At 35.1% G+C, this 21837-nt stretch overlaps 1 protein-coding gene across 3 annotated transcripts in view; it reads left to right on the forward strand.

The window, feature by feature from the left end:
- Positions 1-21837, forward strand: part of ZNF148 (zinc finger protein 148) — a 122148-nt gene that overhangs the window by 97719 nt on the left and 2592 nt on the right. For all 3 annotated transcript variants that reach the window (XM_068546577.1, XM_068546579.1, XM_068546578.1), the window contains one exon: positions 21551-21669. In XM_068546577.1, coding sequence (XP_068402678.1) covers positions 21551-21669 — 119 coding nt within the window. The remainder of the gene's footprint in view (positions 1-21550; positions 21670-21837) is intronic.

Genomic DNA, 21837 nt, shown 5'->3' on the forward strand with positions numbered 1-21837 from the left:
AGTTGTGGCCCACGGGCCTAGTCGCTCCGCGAGCATGTGGGATCCTCCCAGACCAGGGCTCGAACCCTCGTCCCCTGCACTGGCAGGCAGATCCCCAACCACTGCGCCACCAGGGAAGCCCCAAAACTATACTGTAACTTTTAAAAAACATTTTGTTTCGGGGGATAAGAGAAGTCATCCAGAAAAGTAACTCCATTTAAGCATTATACTTTAGAACTGAAATATAAAGAATCAGAGTCTTTAAAATGAAAATTGCATAGTTTTCAATTAATTGTAGGTATTTTGTGTGTGTGAGTATCCCTCCCCCTCAAATCCATATACAGTGTTGTTAGTTTATAGCGTCTATAGTTAAAAGAAGAATGTTTACCATTTGTTTTGACAAGTTTCTAGTTTAACAAATTGGGAATCTCTTGAAGTGGTCTCATTCTTATTTAGGTATAATTATTGAATGGATCAACATGTGAATCACGCGACTCACAGTTTGACAAACTATACAAGTAGTACAGACAACCTGTGCTTTAGGGGTTCAGATAAAATAGACCAGTGAGGAGTCAGATTGGTGGTCCTGTGAGTTAGATTTAGTTCATGTGTTACATGGGAGTCAAGTGTCATCACAGGAACTATAGAGCAGAAGCATGATGGAAGCCAGGACCAGGAAAAAAATCTGGGGTGTACTGAAGTTGGGAATCTTTGGGGAAGGATAGGTAGACAGATACACATATAGTTCAGAAACACACAGAGCAGCAAGTTAAAGATCAGGCAGACAAGAAGCCATTAGGATCATTGCAGGTGCTGGATAACAGGAGAAGCAGTATGTCAGATTTGCTAGTTTAAAAGCACCAGGAGGAAGAAGGTTCTGCAGGATAGTTAAAAAGCTAGAAATTCCTAAAGGTCATCATTATCATAAACCTAATAATACTGTCAGATAGATTTATTGAGTACCTATTCTCTGCCAAGCACTGTATTAAACACAGTACATAAATTATCTCACTTTATCATCACAGCAGTTCTGTGAAGAGGGTACTATAACTCCTTTTTTTAAACAGATAAGGAAACTGAGGGTCAAAATGATTAAGTAATCTGCCCCAATGTACACAGATGGTTAATGACGTAATTTAGGTGTTCAAAGTTCATGCCCTTAACCACTATGCTATTGAAAAGAGTAGATCAGGCACCAGGAACATTTTTAGTTGACAAAAAATTTGGTTTTAAACATGGAGGTTTTTATTTTGTTCAGGTAAGAGCAGAGCCACTCCTGGACCTAGACTTACGGCTTGCAGGCAGTTGGTATGTCTGAATGAGATGAAGTCTGTGGATGGAGGAGTAAGAGGAAATTCCACCTGATGTGGAATGAACAAAGGCAAGATGAACAACATGTAAATGACCATTCTGAGTAGAGCAGAAAGGGGCGGGTAGAGTGAGAATGAGGAGATAAGAGTAGAAAGCTTGATTTTAGAATTATATTGTCAAACCTTGATGCCAAATGAGGGGGTGTCAAATTTATCTTGTAAGCATTATTAAAAAACTGCATTTTAACTGCCATGTTGCAGGAATATTATTGTTTTGTGAAGAAAACTAGAAATTTGGCAAATGTGTTACTTTTTGGTTAACTATGTATAATTAATAAGAAAAATTTTAGTTTATACACATAATTGCACATTTATTAATCAAGTTTACTTTCAGGTATCAAAAAATCTTTTAGACAAATAAAACAACATTGTTAAGCTTCATGGAATATATTATTACTTCATTTTCACCAAGTTTATCAGAAATAGGCAAAACTTGGAAACCACTGAATATTACAGTGAAACAAAGAAGATTAAGTTTTCTGGACTTTAGAGCCTCTTCTTTGAGCAGTATAGGATGAACTAATTTTCAGAAAAAGAGCTGAAAAGGGACTCCCAAAATTTAATTTCACACATAGAACTTTCTGATTTTTTAAATGTTACTTCTGACAGCAGTTTCTCATTTTTGATGTTTTGGTTTTTCTTTTTTTAACCGTTTTCAGTTACTTTAGAAAATATGGTTAGTCTAGAATGATGTAAGTTTCTCTACTCTTTCCCTTGTTAGTTTGCCTTCCCTTAATGTGGCTTTTTCCCTGCTTCCTCCCCACCCCCCAAATTATTTTACATGCTGCAGAAGATGAAGCTTTAAGACAGTTGAGTCTAGATCTGATGTTTTGTTTTACAAATCCTTTGGCACCATATTCTTTTGGAAAAATGCTCAGTTACTTCCTTGAAGTCATTCCTTGAAGTCATACACCTTCAGGATTCTCCAATATTGAAGCTGGCTTTTTGACAACAACTACTACTTATTATTCCAGAGCCCAGTTGAGTGAATGACCAACATTCTTGCCTTTCAGATCTTGAATTCATTGAGTTTCAGATGTCTGGATTGGCTGACAACACATTTTAAAAATTTGTTGATAAAGTTTTTCATTTCACTGACTGACTTTGAATGACACTTTAGGCTCAGAATTCATATATTTTATTTGGGCCTTTGGTGGAAGAGTGGCTGACAAAATGTACTGTCTGATTTGGACTCAGGAATGGTGAAGAAATTGGATTTAAAATATTTAGGGCAACCTAAATTTACTTTTCAAGGTCATTCATTTTAATTTTTCTGGATACTTTTAAGATCTTTAGATGTTGTTATCTCTGAAGAGTTTCTGTTTTAAAAAAAATGCCTAAAGTGTCATCATGATTTTCAACCCCAATTTGAATTTGTTGAAAGCATCTTGACATTCTTTGAAAGCAGCCACAATAATAATAACAGCTTCTGCATATTTTGTAATTTGTTTTGCTCTTCTGTAGATCTTTTGGAGAGAGTCTAACTTCTTGATACTGTTGCGAAGCAAATGGAGGTCATAGGATTGATATCCTAAGGCAGTACTAGGTACTTACCTATCCAGCTTTATCTCCCAGGGCTGCTTTTATGCTGTTTGCATTATTAGTCATTGATGCAAGTACTTCTTGCTCTTTATTTCCTGTAGAAGTCTGAGTTGTCTCCTCTTCATAGCTATGTTAAAAAGCTGATAGACAAATTAAGTTTATTGTTCAACCCCCCTCCCCCCATATATTTTCACCCCTCTGTAAATTCTTTACAGGGCTTAATTTGTTCTTCTTTACCTACATTTCATTATCTATTTTGACTTTGCCTTTCTAAGGGTGTTTAAAGAATTACTGCTTTCAGTGTTCATTTTTAATTATTCCAGAAGATATATTCAGTCAACTCTTAATTTCCTTAGGGAATTGACCAGATTGACAAATGCAGTTGTGAAAAAATAAAATGATTACCAACACAAAAAGAGCAACATATTTATTGCTGTTGTTTGAATAACATAGTGTTCTGTGTTGTGCTTAATAATAAACACTCTTCATCCTTAAATATCAATCGGATATGTTCTTGCCTACTTCATCGAGCTTTTAGTTCTTTATACTTGTATAGAGGGGAGGGACATGGAGTCTGATCAGCTGAAACTCTAGCGTCTTGAGAAGGTCTAACTTTATTCCTATAGAAAAATATCCCTGTTATTAAGGTACTTTATTTTTTTATATGAGAATTGGGGGCAATGGACAGCAGACTCATGGGAACCTGGAACTGAAAGATCATTTTAAAATGTTAGGATTCAGTGACAAATGCAAGGGTTTTCCCTTATGCGGAAGCCGTGGACATAAATACGAGGTACTGGCCAGGAGACATTTGAGGGGCTGTGATTAAGGGGATGAGATGCTAAGCAAGGGTGGAGAAGAGAATGATTGTTACAGTGAGTGGTAGAGACTACCTTACCAAAAAGTATTGCTTGATGCTCTGCTTAATCACTGAGACTTCTAGATTATTATTTAGTAGAATTTGCTCAGTGACTGACTAATATTACCTAGGCTTTTTATGATATTAAGAAAAAGGTTGCGGCCAAGAAATAGATAACTATAACAGACTCTTTTAGCAGAATAATAGCATTTTGGGTCATTTCTTCCCTTGTGTGTGGTATTTTCTATTTCTAAGCTATTGCATTTGCATTGTTTTTATGTCTTGGATGAAAGTTCTTGAATAGTAAATATGTCCCTGAATATTGTGTATAAACTTAAAGTTTGCATTAAATCGTTAACTGTACTGAATTGAGTTGAAGCTACTGCTCTGTAACAGTCCCGATTTATTTGCTTAGCAGTGTTTGGGTTTTAGAGTAATTAATTAGCTATTAAATTTTTTTTCACTGCAGGAAATTAACTTCTGAAACAAATCCCAATCTTACTTTTTCTCCTTCATTGAAAGAATTGCTTTTATAATGAGATGATGAGGGTCTGAACTTACGGACAAGACATTGAGACTAGAAATCGAATGAAATGGCTATGAAAGACATTTCAAAGGAAGAATAAATATAGATGAAATTTAGTAACAATTTAAATGGAAGGAACTAAAGGAGCAAAACTAATACAGGGTAGTGATTTTAAGCTTTTATTGTGGAACCCTGGTTTTCAAGTGAAATCCTACATGAAGCAACATCAGTAGTCATTTAAAAAACAAGACAGATGATTTCAGGTGGTTTCCTTGGCTCTTGATAAGTTGACAGATGTTACCAATACTACTTAGTTGTTATTTATTCAAGGAGACAATGCCAAATTTGAAGTGACTGAAGGATTAGCCTCTGTGGAACAACTATAGGCAATATGTTCAAAATGGAATTACATACACTTTAAATGGTTGAATTGTATGGTATGTGAATTAGATCTCAATAAAGCTTTTTTTTTTAAAATGAATACATGAGAAAACATTATTTCAATGTAAATGTGACGTGGACTACACTAAGATGTGTTGCAGCTGATGGTGGCAGAAATACGTGTGGAGCAGAAAAAAGTTTAGTTGGCCTAATTTACAAAGCTTGAGAAAATGTAAAGCATTTAAAGCTTATGGCTGTTCATTGTATGACGTGAGCAGAATTTTGTGGAAGACATTTGAATATATTATGTGTCATTGAACCAAGTAGGATCAACAGCAAACTTCATTTGCTCTGGCGGACTTAACCATGAATTTCTTTCTTATATAGAAACTGAATATCCTGACTTATTTTACTATACAGCAGTTTAATATCTTAAAATTGGTAAAGTTTTATTGGGAGTTTTTGAGTGTAGAACCAAGGTTAAAGTTTTTTTGAATGAGAACAACCACTTTCAACCACTGTTATTTGAATACTGAAGAATGGCTTTGGAAAATTAGCTTTTGCTGAAGACTTGAAAATGTTTCTTAATAAATTCATCCTAATATTACAAGGGGAAAACGGTACTTACAGTGACACTTCTACTATGGCAAAGTCGTTTTGACAGCTGTTAGTGTTGAATCACAAAATGCTGCTTTATACACTTTCCATTGTTGTTTACAAGTTTCAAGAAGCACAATCTCTATTCCCACACAAATATGGGGCAGATCATTTTCCAAGTTCAGACCACACTTTGATCAGTTTTTGGACCTTGATGCAAGTGCAAAGGAAATGTCCATATTTCAAAATTCATTAAATTGTTAACTTCACCTAATCTTCATTCGGAAGTAATTAATCCGTAATGTGATGGCGTGTTAAAAGGCACATATCAAGAAAAGAATCTAATAGAATTCCATAAATCCCTTCCAACTGATGAATAGTTCTTAAAATTATATTTTCATGGATATCAGTACCTATCTTTGTAACAAAACAGTTTCAAAGGTAGAATACTTGTAAAATCTCATTGCAGATTAGCATTAGCAGATAAACATTTGCAATTGACTTTGATGACAGGGAACACTAACTTTGAATCCCAATTCAGCAAAATGCTACCACCTCCTTTAAAAAATAATTCCAGTCTTCTCATTAGTACATCTGTATGGTGAAAAATTGTATTCTATTATCATCATCATTATCGTCAGTATTATTATCATTATATTTTGAATTTCACCAATAAAATATTGGGTTGGCCAAAAAGTTGGTTTGAGCTTTTCCATGACATTTTGTGGAAAAATCCGAACAAACTTTTTGGCCAATCCAGTATATGGAAGTTTTTTTCTCTCGTTGTACTAGTATGTATACAATATCCTTGATTGTACCTCTCTGCCCTTTTAGAACAAGTTTGCCGATCTCTGTAAAAGTTTATTCCTTGAACGTCCTACTCAGACTTCTGCTTTGTTGGTGATCTTGTCATTCATTCTTCCTCACTTTTGGACAAGTGGTTACTAAACTTTAGTCTCCTCATGATTTCAGTTTTTCTTTTTGCAAGCATACTTCCTGCTCATGCCTTCTAGTACTTAGGTTTCAACAATCTTTTGTCTCCACTAGCGCCTTCAGTCCAGTGTTTCTACCTCCTTTTCACTATCCCTGTTTTCCTCATATCTTCATTACTTTTCTTATCCAGTGTAAATTCTGTCGTCATTTATTGTAATCACTCCCTTGCTTACACTCAGACCTCTTGCGCTCTCTTGTATATAGTATTCACTTGGCTTAAGTTACGACTTTGGGAAATTTATTAGTTTTTAAATTATTATTTTTATAGAGTTCAATAGGTTGATCTTTTATTTGTTCTTCCCGTTTTAATAATTGACATGCAGTACTGTGTAAGTTTAAGGTGTACAGCTTAATGATTTGACTTACATACATCATGAAATGATTATGACAATGTTTAGTGAACATCTGTCATCTCATATAGACACAAAATAAAAGGAAAAGAAAAAAATTATTTTTTCCTTGTGATAAGAACTTTTAGGATTTACTCTCTTAGCAACTTTCATATATAACATACAGCAGTGTTAATTATATAAATCGTGTTGTATATTATATCCCTAGTACTTATAACTGAAGCTTCTACCTTTTCACCACCTTCATCACCATACAAAGATACTACATTATTATTGTGTATTTTCCCTGCATAATACATTTCATCCCTATGACTCATCTAATTTTGTAACTGGAGGTTTGTACCTGTTAATTTCCATCACATTTTTAACCCATCCCCCACCCCCCTACCCTGGCGGCCACCTCTTTGTTCTCTGTGTCTGTGACTGTTTCTGTTGGTTATGTTTGTTCATTTGTTTTGTTTTGTAGATTCCACATATAAGTGAAATCATAAGGTATTTGTCTTTCTCTGATGTATTTCACTCTGGCAGGATTTCTTCTTTTTAATGGCTAAGTAATATTCCAGTGTATCTATATACCACATCTTCTTTATTTAGTAATCTATGGTTGGGCACTTAGGTTGCTTGTCTATCTTGGCTATTGTGATTAATGCTGCAGTGAACATAAGGATGCATATATCTTTTCAAAATATTAGTGTTTTTGTTTCCTTTGGAAAGATAGCCAGAAGTGGAATTGCTGGGTCATATGGTAGTTCTGTTTTTAATTTTTTGAGGAACGTTCATACTGTTTTCCATAGTGGCTGCACCAATTTACATTCCTACCAGCAGTGCACAAAAGTTCACTTTTCGTCACATCCTCACCAACACTTACTGTTTCTTGTCCTTTTGATAATAGCCATTCTGACAGGTGTGAGGTGATATCTCATTATTATGGTTTTGATTTGCGTCTCCCTGATGATTAGTGATGTTGAGTATCTTTTCATGTGCCTATTGACCATCTGTGTCTTCCTCAGAAAAAATGTCTATCAGGACTTCTGCCCATTTTTTAATCTGTTTTTTCTGTGGTTTTTTGTTTGTTTGTTTGTTTATTTTGGGGGGGGTGTTGAGTTGTGTGAGTTCTTTGTATATTTTGGATATTAACCTCTTATCAGATAAATCTTTTGCAAATATCTTCTCCCATTCAGTAGGCAGCCTTTTCATTTAGTTGATAGTTTCCTTTGCTGTACAAAAGCTTTTTAATTTGGTGAAGTCCCATGTGGGAAATTTAACTCTTTCCATCTCTAGAATAAAACAGAAAGCTGTGCTTGAATTAGGAGCACTTTAAATTTTGAGTGGGCCCTTAATGCGTACTGGAATTTATTTCCTTAGTCTGTTCATTCTACCACTCATCTAGATGGGGTCCGTATTTCAGCCAGTGGACTAGTTCCACCTGCTGCCTGTTAATTTTATTGGAACATAGCCATACCCATTCCTTTATGTAATGGCTGTGGCTGTTTTCTCTCTATAATAGCCGAGTCCAATAATTGTGACAGAGGTTGTATGATCCTCAAAGTCTAAAATATTTACTGTCCGATCTTTTACAGCTTTATGCTTGCCAACCTTTTTCCCAAACAGGTATTTCTTACTTTCTCCTTTCTATGAATCTCCAACATTTCCTCCTTCCCTCTCACTTTCAGCTGATTACTTGCTTCCTGTTTCACTGAGAAAATCAAAATAATCAAAGAGAAGTTTATCCTAGTATCATATGTGTTCATCTGTGAGTTGGAAGGTTTTGATCTTTTGGAGGAAGATGGGTTAATAGTGATTTGTTTTATTTTGCAAAGTAGCTGAGGATTTTCCAACATTTTGTATAGATAGGCGTATGGATAGTTTAAATTTTCATTATTTTTTTCATCTTAAGGGAAATACATTTTGTTGACTTTCGACTTTCTTTCATTATTTTAAATTAGGTCATAAGTTACATACAATAAGCTTTACCAATTTTAGTGTATATACTTTTAGTGTATACATACACTATGTCTGTAAAAGTATAAACATACACATTTGTGTAACCCACCACCACAATCAAGATATAGAACAGTCTGTCACTCCCCCAAAATTTCTCTGTTTTTTTAGGTCAGCCTCTCCCCTACCCCCACCCTGTGGCAAAAACTGATATATTTTTCTGATATATAGTTTTGCCTCTTCCAGCATATCATATAAATTGAATCATACGTTATGTAGCCATTTGAGTCTGGCTTCTTCCACTTATCCTAGTGCATTTGAGAGTCATTCCTGTTGTTGATGCACGAGTAATTAATTTTTTTAAGTTGTTGATCAGTATTCTGTCGTATGGATATATCACAGTTGGTGCATCCATCCCCCAGTTGAGATGTATTTGGGTTGTTACCAGTTTTTGGTGATAATGAATAAAGCTTCCATAAACATTTGTTATAAAAATTTGTATACAGCTTTTTTTTGTGAATATGTTTTCATGTTGCTTGGGAAACTACCTAGGAATGGAATTGCTGGGCCATATGGTAAGTGAATGTTTTATTTTATAAGAAACCACCAAACTGTTTTCCAAAGTGATTGTACCATTTTACATTCCCATAATGACTTTTCGAGAGTTCCAGTTGATCTACATCATCAACTGTACTTACTATTGTCAGATTTCTTTATGTTAGCCATTCTAATAGCTGTGTACTAGCATCTAATTATGGTTTTAATTTGCATTTCCCTAAGGACCAAACATGTTGAGCATCTTTTCATGTGCTTATTTGCTGTCTGCAGGTATATATACAAAATTTGATGGGAGGGGTCTAAAGTGTCTCTCCAATTCTTTTGCCCATTTAAAAAAATTAGATAATTTTCTGATTGTTGAGTTTTGAGTATTCTTTATATGTGTGTGTATGTGTGTGTGTGTGTATATATATATCAGATATGTGATTTACAATTTTTTTTCTCCCATGGACTTGTTTTTTTCACACTGATAGAAAACCATTGTTTTCTTAATAGACCTCTTGGTATTTTCCAAGATAACATTGCATTTAATTTTATTTTTATATACAATATTAACTTCATATTTCTAACTGTATTGCAAAATAAAGAGTAAAATGGTAATGAAATACTTACATTAATGTATTTTCTAAAATATGCAGAAATCCAAAAACAAAAATTTGCCAACAATATTATGCTTTATTTTTCTTCCTTATATTGAGCATAAGTTTTATTATGTATTTCAAAGAACAGTATGAATATTTTTTATATTCATTAGGTAATAAAGTATTCTCACATAACATCTCTTATGTAAAAACTGGTTAAACTGTTTATTTCACATAAATCAGTGTTAGTACCAAACGGAAGCACTAAAAGAATTTAACTTACATCATATGGAAAATAAATTATCTTTGGAAAATATTTTTAGTATCTGACTTACTTTAATTATATAGAATGTAATTTATCAGATTTGTGCTTTGCTTGCAACAACTAAAGTGCTGTTACCACATTATATGTTAAATTAATGGTGCATTCTCAGTAAGCAAAGACCCTTATTTGTATTGAATAATCTAAAAGTACATAATGAAATTCATAGAGACCTGATAATATTGGAGAGAATAGGTATGTAAAAATGTAGAACTACTGTTGTAAAAGTGTATAGTTGTTGGTACTAAGTATTAAATTTTAAAGCACTAAGGCAGTTTGCTTGTCACTGACCATTTTTGAGAGTAGACAGGAAATGGGGAAGAGAACATAAACATAGTCTAATTTTGAAAAGCCGGTGTCCTGGGTTTGCTGTAAAATAACCCAGACTGAAGCAAGGTGGCTTAATCCATTTGGGGATTTAGGTTATCAACCCTCACACTATTTGCTCAGAAAGAGGGTGAACCCTCTTTAAAAGAAGATAACATCATCCAGAGCCTGTAAAATTTTTTATATACAGTGTTTTGCATTCAGTCAAGAATTTACAGTGCATACCAAGTGATAGGATGGAATTACGAAAGGCAAGAGAAAAAAAAGATAATAAAAACAATCTCTCAGGTTATCTAGATATTAGAGTTACCAGAGAAGGGCTTTACAATTTAAACTGTGACTCATATGTTTAAAAAAATAATAGGGACTTCCCTGGTGGCACAGTGGTTAAGAATCCGCCTGCCAATTCAGGGGACACAGGTTCAAGCCCTGGTCTGGAAAGATCCCACATGCCTCGGAGCAACTAAGCTCGTGCGCCACAACTACTGAAGCCCACGCGCCTACAGCCCGTGCTCCGCAACAAGAGAAACCACTGCAGTGAGAAGCCCTGTGACCTCAACAAAGAGTAGTCCCCGCTCGCCGCAACTAGAGAAAGCCTGTGCGTAGCAACGAAGACCCAATGCAGCCAAAAATAATAAATAAATAAATTAAATAAATTTATAAAATAATAATAATAATAATAGAAAAGACACAGGAAATAGAAGAAAAGATGGAGAATTTTACCAAAGAATTGTAAGCTACAAACAAGAGGCAAATGAAAATTCTAAAACTGAAAAATACAGTAATTGATATAGAGAACATAGCACATGGGTTTAATGGAATAATAGAGGCAGTAAAAGAGATGGTTAGTGAAATGGAAGACATCAATATAAAAGATCATGGAGATAACCTTTCTTAACTGGGGTATAGAAACTGTTAGTCATAATAGAAAAAATTAATACATTGGGTTACATTAACATTAAGACCCTTTTTCCCTTAAAGACACCATTAAGAAAGTGAAAAGTAAGCCTGATAAATATGTACAGGATTCCTACTAATCTATTAAGAAAAACACAGGCTAGTAGAAAAGCGTACAAAATGTTGAACAGACACTTAACACACACCAAAAAAGGATACCAAGGTGATCAGGAAACATATGAAAGGGTACTCAGTTTCATTAGCCACCAGGAAAATTACTTAAGATTGCAATCTGATACCACTTGTACACACTTCAGAATGGCTAAAATGAAAAATGCAGGTGGTACAAAGTACACTAGGCCCTCTGTATCTGCAGTTCTGCACCCATGGATTCAGCCAGTCACAGATCAGAAATGCTCCATGATCTTCAGTTGATTGAATTCTGGCATCTGTGGATTTTGGTGTCCAAAATCCAGGGATTCCTGGATCCAAGGGTCTCCTTGGTTACTGGATACTAAGGGATGACTGTACTTGCTAGGATGTGGAGCAATTGGAACTCGTATATTATGCTGGTGGGTACGTAAGTTGGCATATCCACTTTAGTAAACTATCTACTAAGGCTGCACATACACAAACTCTGTGATCTGTCATTTTCACTCCTAGTTTAATGCTTATGTAGTATACATATATTCACCAAAAGACATGTGCCAGAATGTTAAAGCAGCATTGTTATGAATAGACCAAACTTTCCGTCGAGAGTTGAATGAATAAATTGTAGTACATTCATATGATGGAATACTAGACAGCATTATAAAAGCATAACATTGAATGAAAGAAGCCAGACACAGAAGAATACATACTGTATGACTCTATGTGAAGTTCATAAACAAGGCAAAATGAATTATTTGTTAGAAATCAACGTAGCCATTACCAATGGAAAAGGGGTAGAAGTGCTTCTGCAGTGCTCGTAACTCATAAGAGTAATGTTCTATTTCTTGGTTGGGATGCTCATTACACAGGTCTGTTCACTTTGAGAAAACTCATCAGACTATATTTATGTTTGGTATAGTTTTGTGTAGGTATATTACATTTCAAGAAATTTGCTTTCAAAATATGGTGAGAGTACTTTCTGTGTACTTTTTTATGTGCTTTAAAATTTCCATAATAAGCAGTTAAGGCAGAACTAATCTCTGGTGTTGGGAGCATTTGTTTGCTTTTCTGTATGGCTGTTATATTCCAGTAAAAAGTTTACCTGATAATAAGAAAGGAAGAAAGAAAGAATTAGTTGAAATAAAATTTGCCAAGTGATGATAATTATTAAAACTGAGTGATGGGTACCTGAGGACTCTACCTTCTTCTCTACTTTTGTGTATGTTTGAAGATATACATAATAATAATAAAGATAAACTATAGGGACAGACATCGGATAATTGTTTGCCTGGAGAATGCGGAAGGGAGTGATAGAGGGGCAGGAGGAAGGGATTATAGAGTAACAGGAAACTGTGGTGTAGTAGTCCAGGTCAGGGGATGATAGTATCTTGAACTTGGGTGATGACAGTGGAAAGTGGAAAGAAGTGGGCCGATTTGACAGGTATTTAGTGGGTAGAATCAGTAGGTCAGTAACATGTTAACCAGTTGAATATGGAGACGGGTATATAGAAAAGCTGTGCAGGCCTCTGGCTTGCAAAACTAGATGCCATTCATACAAAGAGGGAATCTGGATAAGGACTAAGCTGTGGGTTGAAGATCACAAGTTTAGTGTGGGATGTGAAGTATTAGAGATCCCTAAGTGTCATGGAAGTAGTTATGTTCAGTAGGCAGTTTGGATGTGTGGTCTGGGGCTCAGATTAGAGAGTAATTAAAGCTGTGGAAATAGGTGTTTCCCTTTATGCCAAAGAAAAGAATATAGAAGGAGAAAAGCAGGGAGCTTAGGAGGAAGCCATGAAGAACTAAAATATTTCATGGTTGGAGGGAGGAGAGTGAGCTGGAAAGAGTATTGAGAAGGAGCAGTCAGAGAGGTTGAAAGAGTATGAATGTCATAGAAGTCAAGGGAAAAGTGAATTCAAGGAAAAAGAAAGGGATCACCTAAGCTGAATGCTGTTGAGAGGTCTAAGATAACTGAAAACATTTGGTTGTATTTGGTAACCTGAAGGTGATTTACAAGAACCGTTTTGATGAAGTAAATGCAGAAGCCAGGTTAGAATGGTTGAAAAGGAAGAAGAGGATTAGTTGAAACTACCAAAAATGAGATTGATGTATCAAGTCATAGTGAGCTAGTTTATGCATAAAGCTTATGTCCTTATCAGTTTCTTCTATATAACTTGCCCTAATAATTACTCACATTTTAAGTAAGAATTCTTACCCGTAAACAACTCAGTGTGTGCAGTGTCAGAGTTACCAGGGAGAAACATTGCAGTGGGGGAAAAGTGTGGTCTCATTGATAACCGTTAGAATTGAAACTCCAGGCTCCTTGGGTATTGGAAAATTATCATTAGTGGAACACCTTGAAATTGTTTCTTCTTCACCATGTTATTGCTTTCCTAAATTGTAAACAGTATTTACAAAATCCTTGGTATTTTTCATGTAAGCCTTTCCTGTTCATCTTAAAATCACTCAAGTGCTGTATAGATTGTCTTCCTTTTCCAGTAGAGGGGCTCTGGTCCTTAAGGGGAAAAACAATAACGGGATTTTCTCCTAAAGAAATTTCACTTAAGTGTTTTTATGTTTCTTAAGGAAATATATATCAACTTTTATTTTCATTTCCATTCAAGAGACATACCAAAGTACCAAAGTTGGGAACAAGATACAGAGCACGTTATCACCGTTACTTTTAACATAATATTTGAGAATAGTAGCCAGCAAAAGTAGGAAAACTATTATAGGTTAAAAATAACTGTATTATTGTAAACTTGGAAAACCCGTGAGAGTCAACTGAAAATGGCTAAAAACCAGCAAATTCATTAAAATTGCAGAAAACCATATACTTTGTATGTGTACACACACAGAGTAGAAGATTTAATGGAAGTAAACACCCTTTTTATAATATCAGCAACAAGAAATGTGGAAAATTCCATATTAGGAAATTATGAAAACACTACTGAGGACACAAAACAAAACAACCCCACCCCCCCTTTTTTCAGTGAGAAGAGTTAACATCATAAAGCACATAAAGTGTATCAATTTTCCATAAGTTAACATAAACATTTCAGGCAACTCTCCCTTCCCCCCACCACAGATATTAGACAAGCTAATTCAGAAATGATTTGGAAAGTAGACAAACCAGAGAAAAACAAAAGAAGAACAGTGAGGGGGATTAGTCCTACCAAATGATGAAGTATATTATAAAGTCTTAATAACTAAAACTTGTTGGTTCTGGCTTATGAATAGTCCCATAGAACAGAATAGAAGGTCTAGAAATAGACCCATGGAACTTATTAGTGTATGATTGTGATAAAAAATGTGATCAAGAAAAGATGAACCTTGCAGTAAATGATGTTGGAAAAACTGGATAGCCATCTGGAAAGACAGAGTTTTATCCATCACATTCTACCTCAGGATGAACTCCAAATGTATGTGATTTAATGTAAAAGATGAAACTACATACGTGTCATTAAAAATATGGACAGATTGGAACAGGAATGTTCTTTCTAAATAACACTCAAAATTTAATATCCATAAAATAAATGATTGATAAATTCATCTATGTAAAAATTAAAACCCCTAGTAGCCAAACAACTCCACCCCCACTATTTAAAAAAAACAAAACTGGAACTCATACAGACAAATGACCAGTCTCTTTAATAAAGCTCTTATAAATCATCAAGAAAAAGATCAGCAACCTGGTTAAAAAAAAAAAAAAGGTGAAAGATAGGTGCAGACAGTTCTTAGAAAATGACATGTAAGATGGTCAACATCATACTGAAATATTGTTTTTTCACATATTAGATTTGTAGTCATCAGGAAGTTTAACAACATAGTAGTATATGGCGAGGTTATAGGGAAACAGTCACTCATACATGGCTGGCGGGGTACATATTAATATCTCCTGTGGAGACCAATTTTGGCAGTGTATTTCAAAATCACAAATATATTTATTATTTGACCGGGAATTCTGTTTTTGAGAATTTATCCTACAGATGTACCTGCAAATTTTGTATTGACAGGGTATCTATTACAGCACTATTTATAACAGGAAATGTTTGGAAATAATAGGGGATTGGTTAAATAAATTGTATGTCTATCCATCAGTGAACGTTATCAGCTGTCAGAACAAATGAGCTAGCTCTTTTTCTACTGATAAGATCTCCAAATTACTGAATTAAAAAAAAAGATGCAGAACACAATAAAATACGCTATCTTCATGTAAGAAAGAGGGAAAAATTACAAAAAGAATATGTACTTATTTTTGCTTATGCTTGTGTCAAGAAACTCTGGAAAGAAACAGACCCAAACAAATGAATGTAGTTACCTATGGAGGGGCAAAGATAAGAGGAAGACTTTTTCCTGTACACTTCTCTATGTTGTTTTGATTTTTGGGGGGGAATCATTTAAGTATGTGATCTAATCCATAAACAAACAAGGATCCTTAAATGGCAAAACTTAAAAAGTTTTATTCTGGAATGGCTAGTTAAAAAGGGAGAGAGAGAAGAAGGGGAAAAAATGGGAGAGGGAGAACAAGATGCAAAGAAAGATGGTAGAGTAAAAAAGGGAAATAAATTCTAAAGCAGAACAAAAGACAAAGGATTAGAAATAAGGATAACAAAAGTGGGTAATCAAAAAATAAATGACTACGGAAGATGAATTTGTGTTTACATTCATTTCTGGCTGGCTTAGCCGTCATAATTGTTCTATTTAGGGGGCCGTGAAAGTGTTTTGTTTTAAGCAACAAAGGAACATTTTTACAAATTGCTTTTAAGGCATTAATGTTTGTTAAAGTAAATTTCTTAATGTTGCTTCTGGTTAAATAAGCTTTTAATTCTTGATCTTCTAATATGTAGCAAATAATTTAAGCACGATTTTTCTCCATTTAATTAATTAATTTATTATTTTTTATTTATTTATTTTAAATATCAGTCTCCTTTTTATTTATATTTATTTTTGTCTGTGTTGGGTTTTCGTTTCTGTGCGAGGGCTTTCTCCAGTTGCGGCGAGCGGGGGCCACTCTTCATCGCGGTGCGCGGGCCTCTCACTGTCGCGGCCTCTCCCATTGAGGAGCACAGGCTCCAGACGTGCAGGCTCAGTCGTTGTGGCTCACGGGCTTAGTTGCTCCGCGGCATGTGGGATCTTCCCAGAGCAGGGCTCGAACCCGTGTCCCCTGCATCGGCAGGCAGATTCTTAACCACTGCGCCACCAGGGAAGCCCCATTTAATTTATTTTAAATTTAATTGCTAGCTCCTTGTGGGAAGAAATCATTTCTCATTCACTTTGCACGGTGTCAGTTGTGTTATCATGCAGTATTAAAGTTGCAACTTTATCGAGATATAATTGACAATATCAAAAAATCCACCCCTTTAAAGTGTACAATTCAATAGTTTTTATGGTATATTCACAGAGTTGCACAGCTGTCACCACAGTCTAATTTTTAGAATAACTTTCACCATTCTAAAATCCCATACCCCTTCCTCCCAACACTAGGCAATCTTTACTCTCCTTTCTGTCTCTATGGATTTCCCTGTTCTGGACATTTCTTATGAATGGAATCATACAGTAGGTGGTCTTTTTTGTCTAGTTCCTTTCACTTAGCATAATGTTTTAAAGGTTCATTCATGTTGTAGCATGTACTTCTATTACTTTTTATAGCTAAATAATATTCCATTTATGAATATACCATATTTCATTCATTAGTTCAGGGACATTTGGGTTGTTTTTACTTTTTGGCTATTATGAATAATGCTGTTAGGCAGATTTGTTTTTGTGTGGAAATAATGTTTTCAGTACTCTTGGGTATATGCTTTGGAGTGGAATTGCCAAGTCATATGGTAACTCTTATGTTTAGCATTTTAAGGATCTGCAAAATTGTTTTCTGAAGCAGCTGTACCACTTTACAGTCCTACCATCCAAGTATGAGGGTTCCAGTTTCTCTGCATCCATGCTAACCCTTGTTACTGTCCTTTCTGTTTTAACTGTCCTATTGGGTGTGAAGTGGTATCTCGTGATACTGATTTGCATTTCCCTAATGAGTAGTGATGTTGAGCATCTTTTCATGTACTTATTGGCTATTTGTATATATTCTTTGGAGAAATGTTCATTCAGATCCATTACCTGTTATTAAATTAGTTTATTTGTCTTTTTATTGTTGAGTTGCAGGAGTTTTTTTTAACATACTGGATATACATCCCTTATCAGACATATGATCTGCAAATATTTTTTCCCATTCCATGGATTGCCTTTTCACCTTTTTTTTTAAAAAAAACGTAACTTGAAGTTTATCATTTAATCATTTTCAAGCATACAATGTAGTGTAGTGAAGTACATTTATAACATTGTGTAACAAAATTGTACACAAACAAAAACCTGTAGCCATTAAGCAGTAACTCCCCTTTCCTTCCTCTGCCAGTCCCTGGTAACCTTTATTCTACTTTCTGTCCCTGTGAATTTGCCTACTCTAGGTATTTCATATAAATGGAATCACGAAGTATTTGTCCTTTTTGTGCTTGGTTTCTTTCACTTAGCATAATTTATTCAGGGTTCATCCATGTTGTATCATGTATCAGAATTTCATTCCTTTTTATGGCTGAAAAATATTCCATTGTCTGTATATATCACATGTTGTTTATCCAGTCAACACTTGGGTTGCTTCCATATTTTGGTTGTTGTGAATAATGCTGCTGTGAGCATTGGTATACAAGTCTCTGAGTGAATCCCTGTTTTCAGTTCTTTAGGGTATATACCTAGGAGTAGAACAGTTGGCTTGTATGGTAATTCTAAGTTTAACATTTTGAGGAATTGCCCAACTATTTCCCACAGCAGCTACTACAGCATTTTGTCTTTTTACTTTCTTGATAGTGTCCTTTGAAGCACAAAAGTTTTTAATTTTGATGAAGTATATTTTATTTATTTTTTGTTTGCTTGTGCTTTTGGTGTTGTATCTAAGAAATCATTGCCTAATCCAAAGTCAAGATGTATTCCTATATTTTCTTCCAAGAGTTTTATGGTTTTAGTTCCCACATTTAGGCCTATGATCCATTTTGAGTTAATTTTTGTATACAGTGTGAGGTTGGGGTCCAACCCCATTCTTTTGCATATGGGTATCGAATTGTCCCAGTGTCATTGTTGAAAAGACTGTTTTTTCCCCACTGAAGTCAGTCGACTGTAAATGTAAAGGTTTGTTTCTAGACTCTCAATTCTATTACTCGATATGTATGTCTATCCTTATGCCATTACCACACTATCTTACTACTGTAGCTTGATTGTAAGTTTTGAAGTTGGGAAGTCTGAGTCTTCCTACTTAGTTCTTCTTTTTCAAGATTGCTTTAGCTGTTATGGATCCCTTGCATTTCCATATGAATTTTAGGATCAGGTTGTCAGCTTCTGCTTTGACCAATGTGGAGTATATTATCATTTTTAACATTAAAGTCTTCCAGTTCATGAATATCATGTAGAATTAATTGAATTCTAAAAAGTTCACTAATTTTCTCTTTTATCCTCTCTAACTTTTGAAGAATGACTTTAACTTCTGATCTTAATGAGCTCTATCATATACAGTCTTTATTTCAAAATATGCACCTATTCTTAAACTTCTTTATAAAATAATACTTGTACTCTCCTTCCCTTTTCATCCTAGTTCTTCTGGGATCTTGTTATTTTGATTATTCACCATAATATTCCATTTTAGTTCAGTTTCCAACCCTTACCAATTCTTAGTCTCGAATGGATTGCCTCCTATTACTTCTCACCTCCTTTTTCTCATTTCTTTCACTTTCAAACTTCCGAAATAAGTGGTCTTCTCTTCCAGCTTTTGTTGCTTCATTAGTTATCCACTTACTAACCCCTTGGACAAGTATCTTAAATTTTCTGGACTTTCTTTTTTGTAAAAATAAGTAAATTGGTCGAGATAAGTTGTGTTAGGTCTCCATTCTAGCCTTTGAACCCTGGAGTCCTTACTCAGATTCCCTGTGTACAGAAGGGGAGCTGTTCTGTCCTGAATTTTGGGTGGCAACCTTAGAGCCATTTGCCACACCAGGATGATCCTTTGGGGGCCTCTGTGGAGCCCCCAAGAGCACAGTTTGAAGCCATTTCAAAGTCCCTTCGGCCCTAAAATTTGATAACTCCATAGCAGTTACAGAAGTTGCAGTTCTTGAAAGTTTCAAATAATTTATCTGTTGCCAAATTAAATTGTCTTTTTAGGTACCAGTTCTCCAGTATATTTTATAGTATCTAAACCCTTAGTTGCTCGGTTATTCCTCACTAAATTTTCTTTCCTTGGCTTTAATCTCATACACACAATCCCTTAAAGGGCTACTCAGCTTAGATTCTAACACAAGAAGCTTTCCCAAATCATACCAGCTCATAATAACATTTTTTCCAATTATAATCCACTGTAATAATCCTTTATGCCATTCATGTGGCCCTTAAAAGTTGCCCAAAGTATTTTGAGCTACATAAAGATAATTTAGGTCCAGATTCTGACCTAAAGAAATGTAATTTAGTTAAAAGAATAGAGTTGTACAAAATAATTATTGGAATGAAAGTAATGAGTGCCATTGGAGAGGTACAGCTGAAATTCTGTGGAAAGTTAAAGAAGATAAAGATGCCTTTCCTCTAGGGGAATAGGGCAAAGTATCCCAGAGGAGATGGGTTGGGCCTTGAGGGGAGTGTAGTACCAGAACACACAGAGGTGGAGTGAGGGAGCTGCGTGAATCAAGGCAGAAGTAGGAAAGCATGAGATGGTAGGTTCTTTGATTTGGCTGGAGGAAAATGTTAAGAAGATAACTAGTGGGTTATAAAGTTATAAAGGTAAACCAGAGCTGGATATAGTTCTGTTAGTTGTTTCTTTCTTGTTTTCCCAATTATGTCATAAACTCTTTGAGGACAAGTAACATGTCTTATACTTTTATGGGTAGAGGAGAAGTATTCAGTAAAGTTTTTTTGACTGTATGAAAGGTAGAAACAGTGGTTTCCCAAACAAGCATTATTTAAGATAACTTCTTGTCACACCCTTCTATTTACTTAGGCTGTGGCTTTATCAGTAAAAGCTATTTTAGATCTTAGTAATGGTTCATTAAAGCTGAGAAGTCCTTATGTGATTTAAAAAAAAAAAAAACTGGGGGTGTTGTGGGGGTCGTGTGCCCAGTTAACAGCCCTCAATTTAATTCGCTCCCGAAAGGACATGAGAAACGCTGGTTTGAGTTGAGGAAAAGAGAATCAGTATAAACAAACCTTACTTTTAAAACTTAGTCTCTTAATTTAAGCTCTTCTTATGTTTTATTTTATTTATTTTTAAATGGGTATCTTTAGGAGGCCCCATTCTTCTTTTTTAAATTAATTAATTTATTTATATATATTTTTTTATGGCTGTGTTGGGTCTTCGTTTCTGTGCGAGGGCTTTCTCTAGCTGCAGCAAGCGGGGGCCACTCTTCATCGCGGTGCGCGGGCCTCTCACTATCGCGGCCTCTCTTGTTGCGGAGCACAGGCTCCAGACGCGCAGGCTCAGTAGTTGTGGCTGACGGGCCCAGTTGCTCCGCAGCATGTGGGATCTTCCCAGACCAGGGCTCGAACCCGTGTCCGCTGCATTGGCAGGCAGATTCTCAACCACTGCGCCACCAGGGAAGCCCTCTTCTTATGTTTTAATAAATTAGATTTAAAAAATATTTTCCTAGGATTCAGATTTCATTTAACCACACATATCTTTGAAAAGACATGAAGAATTAAAAAGGTATACCCAAGAATTGTGTTGGACTATGTATGGGTAACATTTTGTTTTTTCAAAAAATTTTCTGGAATACTTTTTGTATGATTGAAAAAAGGATTAGAAACATCAGCCACTCTACTGAAACCCTGTTCATATTACTGTTAAGGTCCTGGTAATAGTACCAGTCTGTATGGAAGGAGTATATTATGTACACATACAGTAAAAGGGAAATTGAGTATGCCTGCTTTCAGCCTTTTCTTTCCAATGGCGTGTACCAATCTCTTTCATTTTTACAAAGCAAGATATTCTTGACAAATTAAACTGGAAGATATGTTTAGTATAAGGGAGACTTTTGTCATTTAAAAAGAACAAAGTATGGCAACGTTCAAAAGCCATTTATTTAGAGGTTCTTGTGGTAAAGTAATTCATTATTTTACAGTATTTGTTTTGTTTTAAACTTCCTGTATCATGTGCTAGGTGAAAAACCATTTCGCTGTGATGAATGTGGTATGAGATTCATTCAAAAATATCATATGGAAAGGCATAAGAGAACTCATAGTGGAGAAAAACCCTACCAGTGTGAATACTGTTTACAGGTAAGATGTGGTTTGAATTTTTTTAAAAAATCACTTTACTGTGGTATGAGTGACATTGAAACTCTTCTATCTGAAATTAAATTATAAAACAGTTCTAATAAGTTAAATTAGAAAATGTTACTACTAAAACTATTTGAAGAACTTCCTAACTGCTGTTGATTCAATTTG

This window comes from Eschrichtius robustus, chromosome 6 (assembly GCF_028021215.1).
Source record: "Eschrichtius robustus isolate mEscRob2 chromosome 6, mEscRob2.pri, whole genome shotgun sequence".
Taxonomy (NCBI): Eukaryota; Metazoa; Chordata; class Mammalia; order Artiodactyla; family Eschrichtiidae; genus Eschrichtius; species Eschrichtius robustus.